Raw genomic sequence first — 21368 nt, 5'->3', positions numbered from 1 at the left:
TCAGGACAGTAGGAAACATGTGTTTTGCAAAAGCAGAATAAACAAGCAAATTAATAAAAACCTTCAATCCAGAGTGGAAAACTCAGTGTCTGAATTTAAGGCTTGTCATCCTTCAAACTCCTCCCTGCTGCAATCAATCCATGCAATTCAGTGTTTGATGCTCTCCCATCTCCATGCAGCTCTGTGTTCCCTTGGTTTACAGCTGCAGCCAAAGCTGGTCCGTGTGTTTTATGTAATTGCCTAAACCCAGCTAAATCCTTCTGCCAAGAAATCCAGCTCAAGCTGGACAAATACAAACTTCAACATACAGAAGCAGTCAGCTAACATGAACAATGGATCCAGATCCCATCAAATGATCCCAATCTGATGTTTTCAGCTGTTTTTCCAAGTTTGTGGTGTAGGGTGTTACCAGTCCACCTGCTTTTCATTCCCATGGAAAATTGAAGCATTTAGTGCAGTCATTTTAAAGCTTTCTTGAGTCCAAACCAGAAGTCATGGAAGGAAAGATGATAAAGTGTCAGAAACACTCACAAAGGACATGGTTCTTGTTCCAAAGCCCTGACAGATGCTCGAGGGAGACACAGATCTGGGTGACTGTTCTGTGAGATTAACTGAGCTCCCAGTGTTATGGACAACATCCCAATTGCCATTTCCACCTAAATAGAGATAAACCCCACAAATCCATCTTTACTTTGAAAACATCATAGCAGAAGGCACTGTCATGAAAGAGGACTGGCCTTTTGAGTTTGATTAATCTCACAGATAGAAGCTGTATTCTTGGAAAGTAGTAATTGAGTTTCTTTTGTATTAAACAAATGCCATGCCTATAAATAACCCCTGGGACCATACTGATGCCAAGCTGGAGTGAAGCTGAGGAACTGAAGAGTCAGAAAAAGAGCATTTTAAATAGGATTTCTTTTTCCATGGGAGTGAAGCAATTTTAATATTATTCTGTTGGATATATTTTAAATTTTATATTAAATAATCTATCAAACCATTCATTCTAAAATGGAAGTTCTTAGAAAGTTCATTTTTATTCCTGTCCATTGAAGTCTTTGTGTCTCTCATAATTCTAGATAATTACATGCCCTATTAGCATATTAGCATTACTGTATATACATGATCTCCACAAGGAGCAGGAAAGTTCCCTATAATCTATGAATTTGAAGTCATTCTCTGCAAAAAACCCGTAAAATAGAACTTCTGTAGAGCACATTAAGAGGCAATAATGAGGAATCAATAAACCTCTTGCATGCATAAAGAATGGTTGGGAGGAAAAGGTGATGCCAAGCAGCAAGATAATTTTAACAAAATTAAAATAGTTCAAATAAATATAGTCCAGTGAGGTGTGAGGACAAGCTGTGCTTTTAACTAGACAGCTGCAAACAGACTGCTTACCTGTCTGCAGGAAAGCTGCCTGGAGCTCCTATAAGCATCACACAAATTTCCAGTGCCTCCCTGTGCCCAGAAAGGGAAGAGTGGATCACAGTCAGCTGAAGGACATTGCAGCTGCCTGCAAGTTATGTGTCTTTACAGTGTTGTGAATCTCCAGGGTTATTTTATTATATTAGCAGAAGAAGCTTATTAACTGGAATAAAAACTGACCCAAATAGTTCTCAGTAAATGATCAGTGCCCTACTTGGACTGAGCTGAAGTGGCAGCAGTTTCAAGGCTGTCCTCGCTTATGCAGTTAGGTTGCAATTGTCAAAGCAGCAAAAAGACAACAGTAAATCCTCAAATCCCTCTTTTCCATCAGGCTCTACTCCACTTCCAGGGAGCTGTTCCTTGCTCACTTTCATAAACAGCCCAGCTGGGAGGATGCTGCAGCATGAGAAGCCTCTTGCATTTGCAGTAGGTGCCACTCGGTTGGCAGTGTCCCTGGCAGTGCCCAGGTGTCTCTGAGCTCTGCACAGGGCTGGTGCAGGATCTGCAGTGCCCTGGGAGCAGCCCAGGGTGAATGGCACTGTCCCTGTGTGGGTGCTCAGTCACCCTGGCAGGTTGTGTCACCCTGTGTCCTGGCTGGCCATTCACAGCACAGCCTGGGCCACCTCTGTCCCCTGCTCCTCTGGGGCTCTGCTCACACAGGGCAGATGCCAGCCTGCCCTAGAAATCTCCTGAAATGCAGCTTCCCTCTGGCAACCAGCTTAACTCCCCGAGGGATGACATGGGTCTGGAACACAGGGAGGTTCGTTCCCAGGCAAGTCCCAGCCCTGCTCCTGGTTACCTTGCAATGCTGAGGGCTGGGGTTCTCCTTCCCCCTGGATCTGATGTCTGTGCTTTGTCCTGTCCCTAGACCATCTCTAAAATACAGTGTTGTGACCCACTGGCACCCAAAGCAGCACACCCACTTTGATGTAAGCACCAACTGATCCTTCCTGCCCCAGAACATCGCTGCTGTGAGTCTCAGAAATGCCCCAACAGGAGGAACACCTTCTGCCTGCCAATGCTTCAGTAGCCCCTGCCCTCCAAGGGGCTGAGACCTGCAGGAGTCTCTGGTGCAGATCCTTTGTGGCCCAGCTGCCTTTCTCCAGGCTGTGAGGGATGTGCAGAGCAGAGTTACCTTGAGCACGTTTAGGGAGCTCCCCCCTCGATGTTTGTCCCCTTGGTGAGCACAAGGCTGATCAGGTTTATCTGTGCTTACAGCTCTGGGCAGGGGCTGCCTGTCAAACCACATGGCAGTGGTTCACACACCCATGATTATCTACAGGCTGCCTTCACAAGGAGCTGAAATGTAGGCAATGAACTTTTTCCCCCCTCCCCTTCCCTGTATCATAGCAACTGTGCTACTGCAAGGGCTATTTTAAGAACAGTAACTTTTCACCAAACGTGATTATGAGGCAGACTGAGTGAGCTCAGTGTGCAAAAATACTGCATCCCTTCTGCAGCATCTCTGGGCCAAAATCTGATACCCTCACCCAAAAGCACAAGAAATTACCCTGCAGATTGTCCAAATAGCATCAAAAAGAGGTAACTGTGAATGCTGCTGATTTAAATCAATGTTCAAGGATTGCAAGAAAACACAGCCCTGTCAGGAGCTTCCAGAAAGGAGTGTCCAGGGATGAGAAATACAAGCTGGGAGGTGAAGGGTGGACAGCAGGAGCATCCATCAGCATGGAGAGCTGCCCAGGGAGGGAAGGGATTGCTTTCTGTTTCTTTGCAACAGTGATGTAGATCTTGTAAATTCTGAGGAAGTAAAAGAGTAGTTTGTATTCTGAAGACTCTTGCCTGAATAAGAGAATACTAGAAAAGCTTCAGTCATCAAGATGCATACAGCTGCAGGGATCACTGGCACAAAAATCTCTCAGAGTAAGCAAAGGGAGCAGTTTCTAGGTCTGCATGAGGAAGGATTTGAATTTCTGATCAGCTCAATCACACAGGATACACTTTTCAAAGCTGAGTAACTAAAACTTGCTAAAACACTGCAGTTTGGTAGGAATATGAGCAGCCTTTCCTTCCTGCAGCATTGCTGGATGGCAGCAAGTCGTGCACAGAGCCTGGTACAGCCCAGACTTGTCAGACCCACCTGGGAATGTGCTGCACCATGGGCTCTGCTCGTGCAAGGAAGGAATTGCCCTCTCCCAGAGACCTCTGACTGCCCATTGCTCATCTCCCACCTGGCAGCTGCTTCCAGAGCTCCGTGGCCCCTTGCTGAGGCAGCTGGATGCCCACAGAAAGAGGTGTCTCCTTGAGAAACCCGAGTGGTTTTCATGCCCAGATGGGTTTGCTCACAGGATTTACATCACAGGTAGTTAACACAGAGATCAGGCGCTGCTCCCTGTGCAGGAGCAGCTTTAAGATTCCCTCTTCTTAAGAGGATAGCAGAGGGGCTCAGCTTCCACTGCTCATGGTTTAGCTGAGATGAAATGATGTGTTGTTTTAGATACTGAAGGCAAAGCCTGCACTGGTGACGATGGCACGAGGGTGACACAGAGCGAGGCTCCGGCAGCCGTGTGCCAGGCACTCACCTCAGAGGAGGAGCAGCAGGACACCACAACTGCAGCCACAACGAATGTGACCTCCTTTGGTGAGGAGCTGCACTTGGATGAGCTGAAAGAAGATGCAGGTATTGCATATAAAATGTTTTCAAAAAACTGTGAAGTGTTATAAAAATATTTCTGCTGAGGGGTCGAATATGTCAGTGCATTAAAGGGTCAAAGCACCTTGCTCAGCCCAGCCCACACTAGGTTAGCAATTGGTACTTAATAGCTGTGATTTTTGAGACTTCTACCAAGCTGAGGAACTACACAAAGCTTGGCATGATGGGATTAGTTGAATTATGAGATGATCCAGTCTTGGCATGGTGCCCCTTTGGTAGCAGCAGTGGCTGCTGTGAAGATGAAATAAGCCTCTCTTAAAAAGATTTCTTAAATTTCTGTGCCAAAGCTGAATGTATTAATCCTGGCTCAGGAGAACAATGCCAATACACAGCCCACACTGTCCATGTCACAACTCTGTCCCCAGCATGCTGCAAACACCAGTGAATTTTGATTCCAGGAGCAGAGATCAGCCAAGCCAGGCTCCTTTGGTGCAGCCCTGCCGAGGCACTGGAGCAGCCAGCACAGCCCAGCAGCTGCAGGGCTCCGTCCACCTCCTGACAACCAAGAAATGCAAAGCTGCAGAGATAATGCTTTATCCTGGTTTGTGAGGACTGTCATGTGGTGATTATGGATTTTCCTGCCCTCTGGGCAATCTGTACACCTTCTCCATCTGCCCTGGCTGCCTTTTGTTCTCTGTCCCACCCCTTCAGGCCCTGCTTTCTTGGGGGTCCCAGCCCTGGCTGCTTCCACCCTCAGAATGGAAATCCTTCCCTCACCAGCTGAGGCAAAACCCACTCATCTCCTTGTTCTTACAGCAACCAGATCAAATCTTGACCAGATTACAGGTTTCTTTTCTTCTTTCTCTATTCTAGAGCATTTAATTCTCTATCATATTAATTCTCTATTCTCTAACAATATTCTCTATTAATTATCTATCTAATGAAATTTCTTTCTGAACTTGTAATTCTTACCATTGGGACATACTATCATGGAAAGATAGCACTAATAAGGTGTCATGTGTCTAACCTCATGTCTCTGCATAACCTTGCAGTGTGATTTAAAATTTACCTTACAATGTGTTCAAAATCGTGTATTGAAGCTTTCAAAATCATCCCGATTTCTTTCCCTAACCCTAGTTCCTTTTATTGTCTCCCTGAAACAATCTTTCCTGTCTTTTGTATTTCTTTTCCTCCATTTTTGAGGTGTCATTTTCCCAGGTTCCACAAAAAATAACAGTGGGATTACATTCTCCTGTTTCCTTAGTCTGAGAGACTCCAATTTGTAGGAAATCTTTCTGCCTCTTCCTATTGGTGGCCTCTGACTGATCTTGTCTTTATGTGCTTATTTCTCCCTGTCTGTACATCCTAGCATTCCTGTCTCTAGTAAATGCAACTGAAGGAATTAATTGGGTGGGAAAGCTCTTCAAAATTGTCAGTGTGCTGCTAAATTTATTATAATGTTGAGTTTTTGATAACATTTGCCCTTGGGCTCAATCTAGGCCTAATGCAGTGGGTGTCTTTCCAGATTCACATGAATAAGTGACCAGCTAGAAACAAAATGAATGGATTTGCTTTACACCCATTGTGTTCTATGTCATCCTGTGGGATAAAGGCCAAGGAGGGGAAGAGGAGAAAACACAATTTGCAGAATTCATGTTCATGTTAATACACAGAAAAGAACAGCCAGGGCACAAAGAGGGCAGTTTTCCCCACCTAACCTTGCCAGTGGGCTTGGGGACAGTCCCAAAGGGAGGATTTCTACCTGGTAATGAGATGGCATTTTGACAAGTGGCACTCCATGAATAACTCTAGTGCTGAGCACTTGGAATACTTTCAGCAGGATCATATTCACTCTGCAGTATGAAATCTGTTCATGGGTTTGTGTGCTCAGGACTCAGCTCTGCCTGACACCCTCCCAGAGCAGGGTGGAGCTCAGGACCCAAAAAGTCTGGCTGGGGCTGGAGCCTTTGGATGCACCTTGTCTGCAGCAGAGGCCCCACTGTGGCTGTGCCAGGCAGCCCCTCCTGTGCCAGGGACAGCCACAGGGGAGCTGCTGCCAGGGAAAGCATTGCTCCCCTCAGGGGAATGCACTCAAATCTGACTCATTTTCCTCTCCAGCTCTGAACATCTACTGGGGCTCTTGATCTTTCACTAATGTAACCCATTAGTGACTCTGTTTTTCCCTTCCTCTATTACACATTTTGTCTCCTGTGCAATGGGCACAAACACCCAAGTGAACAAGGCATTTCCCTAGAAGTACATTTAAAAAAATTATTTCCTTCTATAATTCACATAACTATCCCATACAGCAGCTTTCCTGTCATGACAGATTTCACAAGAACTCCTGGTAATGATGCATATTTATTCTTTCCTGTCTCTTTTGAATGATAAATACTCATTCCTCCCCTTCTAGGCACACTCATTAATCTGTTTGTCAACAAATTAAATGCCATTATCTTGCCAATGCTATTGTTTCCAACTGCCTGAGTGCCTTGGTGCCTCCCCACGCACTCTGAGCACGAGGCTGCTGAATGTTCATTAATACAGAGAGTTTGAATTCCCAACGAGACACAAAACTGAGCCAAGAAAAGATTTGTGATGCAGCAGCTGCGGGTGCCACTGCAGTGAGATTTTAGGAGATGGCCTAGAATGGTTTGGAGGGAAAGGTGCCCTGGACAGACAATCCAGAGTGCCCAAAGGAGTGGGATTTGCCCAGGAGTTTGGACCTCTCTCGTGTTCTGCATGACCCCAGCTCTGGATCCTCAGCACAGAAGACATGGAGCTGCTGGAGGGCCACCAAAAGGATCAGAGGGATGGAACAGCTCTCCTGAGAGGGCAGCCTGAGAGAGCTGGGGTCAGCCAGCCTGGAGAAAAGAAGGCTCCAGGGAGATCTTGTGGCAGCCTTTCAGTACTCGAAGGGAGCTTATAAAAAAGATGGAGACAAAGTTTTTGATAGGACCTGTTGTGGTACAAGACAGGGCAATGTTTTTAAACTGAAAGAAGGAAGATTCAGGCTAAATACAAGGAAGAATTATTTTATAATGAGGGTGGTAAAACAGTGGAGCACACTGCCCAGAGAGGTGGAAGATGCTTCATCCCTGGATACATTCAAGGTCAGGCTGGATGGGACTCTGAGCAATTTGGTCTTGTTGAAGATGTCCCTGCTCATTTCAGGGGATTGGACTAAATACCTTTAAAAGTCCCTTCTACACAAACTACCCTATGATTCTGTGCTTAGGAGAGATTTAAACACTGATCTCCCCATTTGGATGAGTGGGGTAGGAAAAATAACCCTCATGGCTACTGCTGAGCCCAGAGTGGCTGGAAATGCACTTTGGAGGGAGCCTGGCCATGGCTGGATCAGAGTCAGCCCCAGGCTCCCTGTGGGTCCCTCACCAGCCCAGGCAGAGCTCAGGCCATGTGACAGTGAAAGCCCAGCAGTGGGGCTCTGTGTGAGCCTGGGCACTGCCAGGGCAGCTGTATCTGAGCAGAATTCAAGGATGCTAATTTTGGACTTCATCACTGAAATTTCACCTGTGTCCTGCTTCACTTCATGCCTTTCTGCATCTATTCCCCTGTGCCCTCATCACAGCCTGGTCAATTGGATGAACTGCTCAGTGATTCAGCCTGCACTAACTTTCACAGCTAAGTGCTTTTGCCATCCTTGCAGAGACAGTCCTGAAATGAGCAGTGCTTCACCATCTCAAACCAGGCCTTTGGAGACTGATTTCTTTTCTTAAGTACTTCACCAATTCCCTGTTCCACTCTAACTGCTCAGATCCAATAGCAAATCTTTTTTTGTGGCAGGGTCTTTTTGGTTATCAGCTTTAACCTCAGAAAATGCTCAACAGCTCTCGAGTCAGGTACAGTAAAAGAGGGCTCAGAAAGCAAGTATTAAATAAGGTAAAATTCATATTGGGAAAATTAGCACACATCAACTATTGGAAGGTCAGTTTTTAGGTGATACTCTGGGTTTGATATTCTTTGCCCTTTGGCTGTGTGTTCCCAGACAGAAGAGTGCTCACCCAGGAACTGTGCCACCACAGCTGTGTGCTCTAAGAAAATTCGTTGCTGTTCTCAGAAGTTGCTTTGCCTTGCTATCCTCATTATTTTTAAAAAAAGGAGAAAAAGGCTTTAGGAAAGTAAAGGAAGCTCAGCAGTTTTCTCAGGAACATCAAAACCAACATTTCCTCAATATCCTCATATGTTTGATTTTTCACCTGCCCTGGCTGGTTGGCTGTTTCACACAGTTGCTTTCACAGTGGAAAAGAAGTGTTTCTAGCTGTGTGCCATGTGTTCAGTTTTTCTGAATGTTCCTGGCATTGTCCCCTGGCCTATCATTATTAACTTCATGTTCCATTAATCTTACTCATCTTCCCACCAGCCAAGAAACCTTCAGCACCCACGGAAGAACTGGAAGATGCCAGCCTGCCAGCGTCTGAAGACAGTCCACAAGCCTTACTTCTACCTGAATCCACAGATTCCCCCCAGAAGCAGACAGAAAGAAACCCAGCACAGCTTCCCAGCCCTCCATTGCTCCCAGCTCCACCACCTAAGGCAATCTCCAAAATCACCAAGAGCATAACAGGTCAGTCATCACTGCTCAGTAAAGATTTCCCCATCCTTGATGAGTTCACCTCCACAGCACTGTCAAATCCTTTTTTCATGCCTGTTTTGAAGCCCCACACTGCTGAGAATCACTCAGTTATAGTGAGCAGTGACCATGTCTGGCTGCCTGATAAGAATGCACTGATCTTTGTACTACACATATTTATCTGAACCTCTCAGGGAATTATTTGTTGTGAGTCTACAGCACTAAACACACATAAAACAAATCAAACCAACTGCAAACATCTGCTGAATCTCATGCTCATATTGATATGCCATAAAACACAAGGAAGATTTGAATGTTTTCATTACCTGGGCTCCCACTGGAGAGCAGGACAGCAGCCAAGATCTAGTTCAGCTCAAAGGTTCTGCAGAGGTTTCTGTCTGAGGGGTTTGCTCTCTAGGGCAGGTCTAAGCTAGAGCTATGAAATCTGCTCTGAAGAGTGATACACCTGGCAATCCTCTGTGCCAGCCTTTATTGAACATTTCCAAAAGCAATTCCCCTGGGCCTCATTTTCTAATGTATTGCCAATGTTGTTCCATGTCTCAACATTCTGGCACGGCAGAAAGGGTGCTAAAATGAGAACGATTTTAGTTGGTTCCAATTTCAGGGCCCCTACATATGGTAAAAGCAGCTAAAAGGGCCTTATTGCAAATGAAAATCAAGTCCTGACATCTAAATGTCAGACCTGTTGGATATTTAGGCTTTTAAATGACAGCCATTATGTGAGCCCTGATTTGCATCCACACTCATTATCTGGCACAATGAGCAGGATTTTCAAAGTCACCAGGAAACAAAACATCAGAGGGGTTCTGTGACCTGACCACTGGGGCTTAGAAAAAATATTGAGGTTTTCAGCCTCTTTAAAGAAAATTGCAAGTATTTCTTTCCCATAGAAGCTATTCATGCTTTGTCTGTGCTTAAAAGCTGTACTAACTCAAGTGGGAGCTGGATTTAAAATGGTATTTTAGTGCTCCCCAGGAGCTGCTGTTCAGGTTATTTCACTGTCCTGGGCTGTGGGTGAGCCTCGAGCCTCCCCTTCACCCCTGGCAGAGGAACAGGCAGCCCCAGAGCCCCTCTGCCTTTGCTCAGCTGAGGAGAAGGCCATGCCAACATCAGATGTATTTGGAAACCTGACCCACGCAGGGTACAGAGATTACACCTCCACCAAGCACTTCAGAGCAGTTAGAGTTCAGGTTTTTTTCTGCTTAACTCAAATATTTCCTGTAGCATCTGAGATATTTTGAGTTTTGGTATTTAATTCTCATTTACATCTTCCACAAAGAACAACTTTGAATTTTCTCAATGATTCCAGTAACTCTAGAGCCTTTTCCAGTAGTGATTATACATGTTTATTTTTGTGGGGATGTGGGGGCAGTGCTAAGTTAAAATTAAACAAATACCGTCAGTGAGTGAGAGGAAATACAAAAGTGTGGGGAGAGAGAAAGGGCAATTATGAAAGAAAAGGAAGATGAAGAGGTTGAAAATCTCCTTTGTGTTTAGTTTTTCCCCTCCCTTAACAATGCCAGGGATGCTGTCAGCAGAGGAGTGAGGAGTAAGTCAAGCACCAATTAATCAGAGAAAGGAGGAACAGGGCAAGGTGCCAAGACATCACTTTGCAAGATTATTCACTGAACATCTGCCATTAGGACAAATAAGGTGTGATCTCAGGAAATTCTCAATATTGTCCAAAGCCAATGAGGATGAAATTGGCCCTTGACCCATTCCAGGAACAAGTTGGTGTGAAGAGAAAACAAAGTCTTCCCTTTATCTGCTGAGCCCTGCCTCCTGCTCTGAGGAAACACAGACACCCTCTGTGTGCAGAGGATAAAGTGGCTCAGGAGGTGCTTTTGTCCATCCCCTCAGGCCATGATTCAGTGGGCAGCAATTGATCAGAAATCAATTTATGATTTATGATTTCCACAGCAGCACAGAATAAAACCCCCCTGAGCACCAAACCCAGCTTTGCTCAGCAGAGCTTGGCTGAGTCCTGGCTGGAGCAGCACCTGATCGGTGCAGGAGGAGCTCTGGGGTGGAAGGGGGCTCACAAATTGCACATCAGGCACTGCCTCTTGCAGCAATGCCCCTGAGCCTTCAGACTGCCCAGATTTTAAACTGGGTAAGTTCTGGGCTAGTTTGAATAGAAATGAACAAGAGTTCTGGGCTGGAGGGACCCAAATGTGCACAAATACCTCCAGAGATAAAAAAGTAATGTTAGACCTTCCTTAGACGAGAGATTTTGTTGTGGATGCTCTCCTCCTCACCCCACAAATACAAAAAGAAACCTTTTAGTGTTGCCACACTCAGATTTTCAGGGTTTGACTTTGGTTATGATTTCAGGAACTCTTTGTAAGCAAACTTAACAAAATGCATGGTTTGGGTAACCCTTATGCAGGATGCTGGCTCCGAGAGGATATATTTAATAACTGAAGTTAGTATTTTTTGCCCTCTCCAGTTTTCTAGCAAGTTACCCTGCTAACTGGAACCAAGTCCTTGTTACAGAACCACTTCAGGATAATCCTGGGGTGAGAAGAAGTTTTTTTCTGCTATGAATTGAAGGATTTATCTCAAAAGTAAGAGAAAAAAGAAAAAAGGAACAATTACTTGTGAAAGCACGTTCGTACCAAAGCTGAGCAAGCTGTGCCAGTTTAAATTCCTATGTGAAGCACTAGGTGGCAACAAGGGACAAGAAATACTCTGGGATGAGGAGCTCAAATTGCCTTTATCCACCCACAGGGTGTAAACATCTGCATGTGCCAGGGGCATGGGACACAGATATAGGGGAGGGGGAAAGGGGAAGAGGAGAACAGGAAAACGAATCAGCATCTTTTTCAGGGCAGATGTTCAGTTATCCTAAGGGATGTCGTGTGAAGCCACCAAATTTACAACCAGGGAAATGTCCACTGTGCTTCAGACTCAAATGCTAGGAAATGTATAAATCAGTCTAAATATGTAATTCTAATTTCAGACAAAAGATTTATATTGCATAGAAAATAGCTGAATCTGGGGCTAAAAAGAGATTATATTGCACCACCCTTCTTTTCTTCTTGTTAGTGCTCAGTACCCCATCTTTCATTTGGATGTCATTTGGCAAGTTTTGTTATGCAAACATTATCCTTATAATGATTTTGGCATTTTCTCCACGGGCATATGAAAGACAGAGGTCTGGGCTGCAATCACAGAGGAGCAGCTAATAGACACTGGTACATTTTGTCCAGACTCAGAACCACGGGGCATAAATTTTAAAACAGCCTGCCAGAGTCCAGCACAGAAAATGCTAGATTGGAAAGCCACCACAGCCCAAGCCTTTGGTGGTTAGGAGCAACAGTGTGGGCAAGCAAAAATGCAGTGGTGGGCTGGGAAAAAGGAGAATCTGATCCTGTGAGAATGAGGGGAAGTGAAGAGGCATCTGTTTTGCTAGATTAAAGATCTGGAGTGATACAGAAAGAGCCTTTTGAACTCAGCTACTCAGCCAGTTACCTCACAGCAAGAGCAAAACATCACCATTTATCCTCTGTTCAACACAACAAATTAAGTTCAGTGCAGACTCTGTGCAAAAAGAAGAAAACAGAAAAAGCATTGCACAACCTCCTCCCCTCTTGTGTTTTGACAGCAGGAAGCGAAACGGACGATCCAGCCATGAAATCTCCTCCTTCCACCATCCTGAAGAACTATGTCATTGTGGGTTCCTCCCAAATCTCAGGACAAGCTGCCCTCTTCCACCCCTCTGGCCAGAAAAGCTGCGAGCCCCATGGCAGAGGCCAGGTAACAACGCCCACCGGGTCCCCTCACCTGGCTGCCGTTCATCTGCCTTTACCTCCCAGCAGAGTCATTGAAGAACTCCACAGGGCTCTGGCCACCAAACACCGGCAGGACAGGTACCTACAGCCTGCAGGCACAGGGCTGCATGAGGACACTCATCCCACCGCTTCATTTCTCTTGGAAAATCTTCCTATCCTCTTGTTAGTGTTTTAATTGCTGCTACAGCTTGGGTTTGCCTTCCTCGTGGTGTCACTGCTTGGAACAAACATCCCTGGTTAAAATGCTTCATTTGGCAGCTGTTTCATTGTTTGTTCTTCCTTTATAAGGAGGCTGCTGTGGTGCAGGAGTAGGTTTTTAAGCAGGTAGAATCAGGTGATAGTCCCTCATCTACTGCAAGAGAAAATCTTCCCCACAAGATACCAAGCTGGAGTAGCAAAGGCAAATCCTGCTCCAAGTACTCTGCAATGAGAAATGCTGTGATTTCTGTGTCTCTTGGCTGACACAGGAGCACATACAAGATCCATTTTTAATACAAATGTTTTTGTGGGAGTACACTGGGTGCTGTATCTGGGTTTCATTAGAAGCCCTCCTGTGTATCAGAGGACAGAACTAACCTTTGCCATCCCAGAGCTTTGGAGTGAAGTCAGTAGCATTTCTCAGTTCCCTAACAAGTACTGCCCCAGGGAACAGATTCACATGATGTCATTTCCAGGCCCTGTTAGATCTCTGTCATGATCATACAATATCATAGGAATGGTCATATTTCATGCCATGCATGTTTTACATCAGAAGGATGTGTTGTTGTGGGGTTTTTAATCACTACAGTGTATCTTGTGACCATGTATCAAAGAAAAGCATTATTCACCACCCCTCCATGTCTTATTTTAATGACAGAGACAGGAAAGTAGATCCACATTGCCATTCTAACTTGAAAATGCCACCCCATGTTGGTCCATGCTGAACTCCCTGCCCTGCCCTTTATGAGCTACAGGACGTTTTTCTCATTCTCATGTAAGTTTCTACTGCAGCAATAAAACAATGTTTGTAAAATCTGGGCTGTGCATCTTCCACCCATAGCTTCCATGGAAGAGAAAGCAAAGGCTCTCCAAAAAAAAGGGTGGATGTCCGTCCCTCGAGAACGTCGAGTATGGAGCGCAACAAGGAGAAGGAGAACTCGCTGAGTTATGGCAGTGACTCAGAAAACAAGAGGAACTCGGTTAAAGAGTCTGATGAGAACAAAGAAAACATGATCATGAACTCAGAGCTCAAGGAAGAGTCTGTTTTTTATCAGGATGAAGAAGTTCTGAACGACTCTGTTATTTCTGGTAAGCAAAGTCACTGTGTTACAAAGATACACTCCCACAACCAAGGGAATGCTCTAAAGGCAGCAGGAAATATTGGGAAGGGTAAATTCCTCTACTGTCACATCAGCTTTTGAAGGAACCCTGGTGAAAAGCTGAAGTTAAATTGGAGTCCCAGTGATTGTGACTGTCGCCCAGGTGTGGCACACTGAGCTGTATCACTGTGCTTTACCCTCCCAGTTGCTGCTGCACCCTGGGGCTGCTCTGCATGAGCAGCAGCACTCCCAGACATCCCCCTGGGAGCAGCCAGAGCTTTCTGTACACCCAGTGCTGCCCTGTTCTAATGTTTCAGGACTATTTTTCCATGCAGTGATGGTACATGGAAAAGTGATAGAGACCAATCAATCCAGGAAGGATAAACACATAGAGAAAATATCTTAAAGAATAAAGTTTCTCTCCATCTGGTCCATTTTACCCCTTCTTGAGACATATGGGGAATGCATTTTATAATCCTGTGCAATTATTTAAGTGAGCTTTGGCAAAATAATCAGCTCTCCTTAGAAAATTTGTCATTCAAGGATTTTAATGCTTTCCATGTTAGCAAGACAGATTCAATATGAAATGAATCCTTCACTCTCTTCATGAATGCATTAAAAGAAGGCAGAGAACAATTTATCAAAAAAAATTGTTATAGCAGATGAAAGATGAATTTTAAAAGATGTCTTTGAAAGCATGAGCCAGCAGACAGGACATGAGTTCTGCTGCTGTGTCTTAAGACACCAAGTAACAGAACGGACTCATGAGGTAAGGAGTGTAATTGCTGTGCATTTAAGGATAGCTTAAAACACAACAAACATTTTTAAGTTCTACTTTTTTTCCTGGCTATGTGTGTAAAAGGGGCCTCTTTTGATAAAAATTCTAAGAGCTAGAGGCAGCCAGGCAAAAAAATACATTACCCCCAACAAGCAAAACCAAATCTGAATATTTAACTGTTGAAGGTGAATCTTTCTATATTTAACAAATAATTATTCATTATTATGATGATAGGAGAGCACTGGTTATTGTACAAGTTTCAGTGATATCTAGAAGCATCTCTGGGCTTTCCACAATAAGTGCTTGAGTTTTGGAAAATTCCTGCAGCTGAAGGACAGTGCTGCTGTACTGGGGATGGCTGAGGCCACCTGAGAAAAACAGAGCTGCTTTAAAGATATTTGGACATTGTTGTGGCTGCAACAGCACTGCTGCTTGGCACAGAGGATGCTGAGCTCTGACTGATGGCCCAGAGCAAGCTGGGACATTCCCAAGGCATTTCTGGTGTGGAGGCACTGCTGGTGCCAGCATTCCCAGGGACAGCACCAGAACAATTCCCTAAACATCTCCAGATTCCTTCTGGTGTGAAGAGATGTGGGCTGGTTTCCAAGTCAGGCAGTAAAACTATCCATTAATGCTGAACTGCTTTACAATCCCTGTGCTGCCTTAGCAGTCACCTGCTCTGCCACTGCCACCACCAACCACCACAGGGCACAGTGCCACAGCCCTGGGGCTACAGAAAAATCACATAACTCTGGAAAAAGTGAGGAATTATGCCTTGATTTTCTATTCCTACTCAATAAATCATTATTTGAAACCTCTGAAAACACAAGGCAAGATGAGCTTAAAAAACAACATTACCAGAACATAGGCCACAACTGATAACTGGTGCAATCAAGGTCTGTCCAGCATCAGGCAGTATTAGGATTTGCTTTTTGATTGATAGAACAGTGAGTATAAAAAGAACAGTAAACAGATGGGAAATTAAATGTAATGATTTGACTGAATTGAAACAGGGAGTTTTTACAGGAACCTGCAGCCTGAACATGAAAAGGGTGTGAATTTCCTGAGCATTTCTTGTTGACCTAGCTGAGGTGTGATAAATCACAAAACAATCCAGCCTGAGATAAATGGTCAGGGGCAGACTGGCTCTGATCGTGCCTGACTGACTAAGAAAAATAATCCTTAAAAAAAGAATACTTAAATAAGGGTGTTTGCAGATTCAGTTTCTACTGAGGTAGTGATCAGGAAGGAATTTGCCTCAGGATGCTGAAAATGGATGGGGAGAAGAACAGCTTGGGGCTTTTTTTTGTTCTCTTGTTTTATTCATGTGCACTTATTTTCTCTTAATATATAGATTTTGCATGTATACATGCATTTTAACCTGTTCTGGTAAATGATGTTTCATTAAGAACAGTCCCCCTTTGAGTGACAGAGGGAGCTGACACTGTTAATTAGGATTTTGACCCCATTTCCTTTCAAGTCAATGACAGAAATCCTATTGATTATATCACTTTCCATGCCCCCAAGGTGCCCTGCCCTGGACACTCTGCATGGCCAGTGCTGCCTCTCCCATGGACACACAGAGCTCCATGTCACAGAAACCTCCTGACATGGCCAAACTCCTCCTATGACCTCTCTAAAACCCTCAGGTGAAACTGGGAACGTGTGCAGGGATTCCCAGGAGGTTTCTAGCCCCGAATGTCCCTCAGGTGATTTCCAGCAGGAATTCTGTTGGTTCCTCTGCACCCACCCCCAGTGTGATGAGTGAGAAGCCCTGTCAGAGTCCCAAGTCTGTGGCTTTGTGAGCCAAGTGCTCCTGATGGAGTCAGATATTCAGTTAGCAGAAGGCTCTGTGTGGCAGCAGCCAAATCATTTCACTTCCCTCCCCATCTGTTAAATATATATCTGCTATTTCAGGCAGGGCTGTGTGGTTTAATTTAATTAATGCTTGCAACAGACTGTGAGAGCATTTCAAGGAAGGTGCTAAATAAGGGCACAGCTTTTTAGGCTCCAGAAAGGGGGTTTTGAGCTGATTATGGTTTCTGAAAAGTTTAGCTTTAGATCAATGCAACTACCAAGAGATTTTTCACAGCTCACACAGGGAGACCAAAATTACTCTGCTCCACTCTTTCCAACAGGTAAATGTGGGAAAAAGGCTGTACAGACTCCTCCCTCTGCATAAAGAAATTTGAGATCAGTAGTGATAATATAAAAGGAGGTCCATAGATCCCTAACAAATAAACCCCCAGTATTTGAGAATGAGAACCTATTTAGGATTTAGAATCTTGCCAACCTCCAGAGCATCCTTTAAAGAAGAGACTTTAATCCTATCTCAAATGCCAAACAAAAATACCAATTAAATGTCATTTTCTTTAAAGATGAGGTGACCTTCTCTAGAAAAGGTGAAGCATTAAATTTAAAAAAAAACCCAAACCTTTTAAAGCGAAAAGGAACCAAAACAAATTAACCTCCCATTTCACACCATGCTCTCAAGATGACACAAAGTTTTAACTGCAGTTCCTGCATGCCCTGAGGAATGTTTTCCCTCTGCATTTGCAGGGGTTTTGTGTCTGAGCCCTGCTCAGCTGCAGTGCTGCTTTCTGACATTAATGTGTACAAATGCTCCTTGCACAGCAGCACACAGATCTCTGTCCCTCTGGGCCATTCCTGCTCTCCAGAAGTTCCTGTTCCATCCCCAGGAGCTGCCTTTCTAATAACTTTCCTTTCAATGCATGTCCCAGGTACTTTGCCAAGAAAATGCAAGAAAGAGCTGCTGGCAGTGAAGCTACGGAACAGACCGAGCAAGCAGGAGCTGGAAGACAGGAATATTTTCCCAAGGAGAACAGATGAGGAGAGACAGGAAATCCGGCAGCAAATTGAAATGAAACTCTCAAAGTAAGTGTTGTGAATGAGAACAGGGAGGAGCCTCCCTTTACAATGGAGCATCCTCTGAGCCCTGTCAGAGGCACTGCCACAGGCTCCATTGCCTGCAGGGAACCATCCACAAACCAATACAGCACATTTTCAGCTCTCAATCAGCCACTGGAGAAAAAAATCTTAACTCTTTCAGTCAGGATTGTCTTGATTTCAAGGGAAAACAAGACAGAAGTCAATTTGGGAGACAAAATCCTGCCAAATCTACCTGCAGCTCTGCTGCTGCAATCAAGATTTGGAGGTCCTCCAGAAAAGCCAGTGCTTTAACAAAAATAGTAGTATAATTATTTATCAAGCAGATTTGGCTTTGTCAGCTTGAGCTGAATGTGAGGATAAAGGCAATTGTTAGAGCTGCACATTTCCTTGCCCAGGGGAAAGCTGCTGCACTGGTGGCTGCACTGGTGCCTTAAGGCAGCAGCAGCATTGCCCTCACCTGGGGAAGGTGTGAGTCCAGCTGCAGGCACGGCAGGGATGCTCTGGTTTGAGCAGTAACCAGGGCAACAGGGGAGAGCTGTGAGAGAAACAGCATCGCTGTGGTGGGCAGCCTAAAGCAAAGGCTGGAGGTAACTGGGAGGCTCAGGCTGCACCATTTGGGTTTTGTGTGTGCTTTTTAAGGGCTGCATTTGGATATCTGCAAACATGAATATTTTAGAGGAGACAAAGTGGATTGTTAAATAATCTGTGCTGTGCTGCCCACACAGGGACAGCGAGCGCTGCTCACCGCCAAAACGCTTGGAAACAAATTGGGAAACATGAACAGAAATTCATTTTCAAGGCTTATTAAATATTAAATATCTCAAGCTTCTCCTGAAAGAAACATTTATTGATATTTAGACTAACTCATTCGTGTGCGTGCTTTTGATTAAACTTTACCTCTGGGGACAGGGAATGAGAACAAATGTGTGGATCAGAGCACAAGTCCTAATGGAGCAGAGTTTATGGAGGAGAACATCTCTGCCTTCACCACTCCTGCCCTCAGCTAAGGAACAAGCTGCTGAGGGAGCACAGAGGAGGTTCTGGGTGCCCTTCATGGTGCCCCTGCAACAGCAGAGATGGAGTTATGGTCCCTCCAGTCTGAGTGACTGCACAGCAGCACTTTGCACCCAAAGGGGAGCAGAGCTTTGTGCCGGGGGCTGCACAACTCAGTGCAGTGCTGACCCTGCCACAGAAAACATGTACATCCAGACAAGCAGGAAAGATCCCTCTACAATGCACATTGAGTTCCAAGAGTTACAGGCAGAGCAGATGAGAGGTGTGTCCCATTAACATCCATCACTTCAGGAAGCAAAGATAGATCTTGATCACTCTGACCTTACAAGCTTTGTGCATGCACTTCAGGGAAATATTTCACATTGCATGCAAATATCATTATTTCCATTATTTTAGCCATTTGATAACTCATGAGATATCTTCATATATCAAGAGCCTAATCTGATTGCTTTAAAATACACAAAAAATGGCTTCCACCCTACTGCATCCCTAAAACCAATTCAACCATCACAAACTATTCACTGAATGAGAAGATTGTCATACCCAGCCCCATCTCCTATTGCTGAAATGCTTACAAGGTCACATCTCTTTTCAGCCCTGCCTGACTCCTCTTAGTCTGAAAGGTCTGATGAAATTGCAGCTTCAGTTGCTGTAACTACAGCCTTTATCTCTTTATTTTCATTTACCATTTGTCTTGCTTAATAATGAGCCTAAAGAAATGCAGTGAGGGATGCATCCCTAGAGTCAAATGCCAGTACAAGGACTTGCAGAGGACACTGCTGGACAGGTGACAGGGACTGGCCACCACCAGGAGGCAGGAAATTTGCTGTGTGTAGGTGAATGCAGCTAGGGGAGCCTCCCCTGCCTGCTGTGATCTCATGCAACAATCTGGGGTGCAGCCCATCAGTGTCACTGGTGATGTCTAGAGGATGGCTAAAAGCCATCTTTGTTCCAAGTGCTGGAAGTCAGGCCTTAATTTGGTTCCTTCTTCCTGGAATGTGGAGGACTGAGCGCATTTCGGGGAACAGACGGCACGGAGATTGCTGGAATGGCCAGGAAAAAAGGCAAAACAGATTGGGAGCAGTCTCCCACACAACTTCCAGCACATATGTGCTGGCAGAGCTCAGCTCAGCTCTTAACTCATCCACCAGAATAGAACACGGCCGTGCAAACAAGCTCAGGTGGTGGATGAAGGCAGGAAAATATTTACAACACCAGGAAAAGCAAGTGGGTGTCTAAAAAACCCAACAGCCAACCAACAAAGTAAAAGTGAATTGTGGCTAAGGCCAAAGAGCCAAAGCCCTAGAGATATCCCTTTGGAGTTTCTGATTAGAACTCACCTCACAAAACCCAGGCCACCCCAGAGCCCACACTCGGAGCAGAGCCTGGCTGCAGTGTGGAAATGAAACCAAACTGGGAAGAGTGAAATTCTTGGATGAGCTTTTGAGGTGTTTGCACTCATTCATTTCACTGGTACTTGTGCAGCACGGTCTCTGTGTGACACCCTGGAGGTTTACAGCTAAGGAATGTAGTGCTGGGGTGGGAATGCTGCCTGGGAGATGGCAGCCAGTAGAAATGTCTGCTCTCTCCAGGGCTTTGCCACTACCCATGCAGAAAAGAGCAGCGCTGCTGCTGCAATAGCAACACTTAGATAACAGCAAATCCACATGTACAATCAGGCTATAGATCTGTGTTTAGCACAAAGAATGATCTGTGGGCAGATCAGCAAGTAGTTATTCAATGGCTGACTGCATAAGAATGGCACATAACCAGGCAGTTGTTAACAGGGTCGATATTTTTCAGCACAGTTGCAGGGGTTTGATGGTCTGTATCTCTCTAGCAAATTGCCTCAGCCCCACAGCTAACACAGCCTCACTCTGTACTCTGGAGGGAAGGATGTACTGACATAGATAATGTGTAAAATACACCAAATAACGGTGTTTATATAGCTTTAAAAATGGGGAGACAAAAGAAGAGCATCCTCTCAAAACCACTGTATTATTTAAGTGGTTCTGGTTGTAACACATTTCAGCAGCAGCTGTGAACCTGCTGAGAAAAGGTACTCTGCTATCACTCTGATGGGTGTTTATGAAGTCAAAGCTAAAACCCCTATTTTCCTTCACCTTCCCACTCATTCCATCTCAAAAGAGAGATTGGGAAATTCTGTATTTTGAGACAAATTCTACTTTTACAGCAGTGCAAATCTACCGACTTCAGATTTATTATTGACTGACAGCGGCATGAGGAGAGATTCCAGGATTCATTTATGTGCATGGCTGCTTTTGAAAAGTGTATTTCCTGTATTTCGTGCTCACAGCCAATTTAATCTACCACTTGTTGCCGTGGAAACATGGACTTTTCTCTCCTCCTCCCTCCAAAATGGCACTATTCCAGTTTTCCCTATGCTGTAGTGCTTCTCTAATCCATGCATCCCCAGTGCCCCAGAGCATGGTGAACTCTTGAAATACTCTACTGTGCATTAGGCAACAGGGCTCCCAACAGGTCTTGGTTCCATTATTGTGTGTTCAGAGCACAGATAATAAGCCCTCGATGGAATTCAGTGAATTGAGAGCTCGTTGTGTCACGAGGCAGAAGAGACATTTGCAAGGAGGATTGTTTGCAGTATCTGCTTCCTGTCTCACAGACACGCTTTGTTCTAGAAGGGGTTTCAGCTGAAACCTGGGGGAGTGACACACTTGCTAGACTGAAGGGTGACTCAGGAAAAGGTTGTTTAATTAAATTTGATATCTGGCTGTTTGCAAAGTTGATGCTTGAAGTGCCTGGGTGGCTTTTGCTTCATGAGAACGTAACCATAGTTAAAGACACTCCAGTATAACTTAATGTCTCAATGAAAATACAAATTCCTTGAAAAGATTATACTTGTAATATTCACTTTGTGTACTGCTTCACCTGTTCTGATATT

The 21368-nt window shown here is 44.8% G+C and overlaps 1 protein-coding gene across 2 annotated transcripts in view; it reads left to right on the top strand.

The window, feature by feature from the left end:
* PHACTR3 (phosphatase and actin regulator 3) overlaps window positions 1–21368 on the top strand; it is a 100586-nt gene that overhangs the window by 53633 nt on the left and 25585 nt on the right. The window contains exons 4-8 of one of the 2 annotated variants that reach the window (XM_063172560.1): window positions 3881–4063; window positions 8421–8624; window positions 12259–12523; window positions 13485–13732; window positions 17263–17416. In XM_063172560.1, coding sequence (XP_063028630.1) covers window positions 3881–4063; window positions 8421–8624; window positions 12259–12523; window positions 13485–13732; window positions 17263–17416 — 1054 coding nt within the window. The remainder of the gene's footprint in view (window positions 1–3880; window positions 4064–8420; window positions 8625–12258; window positions 12524–13484; window positions 13733–17262; window positions 17417–21368) is intronic. The other variant, XM_063172561.1, reaches the window with a different exon arrangement.

This window comes from Melospiza melodia, chromosome 19 (genome assembly GCF_035770615.1).
Source record: "Melospiza melodia melodia isolate bMelMel2 chromosome 19, bMelMel2.pri, whole genome shotgun sequence".
NCBI classification, from domain to species: domain Eukaryota; kingdom Metazoa; phylum Chordata; class Aves; order Passeriformes; family Passerellidae; genus Melospiza; species Melospiza melodia.
The sequence above is the reverse complement of the archived record's forward strand: the minus strand, read 5'-3'. Positions and strand labels throughout refer to the sequence as shown.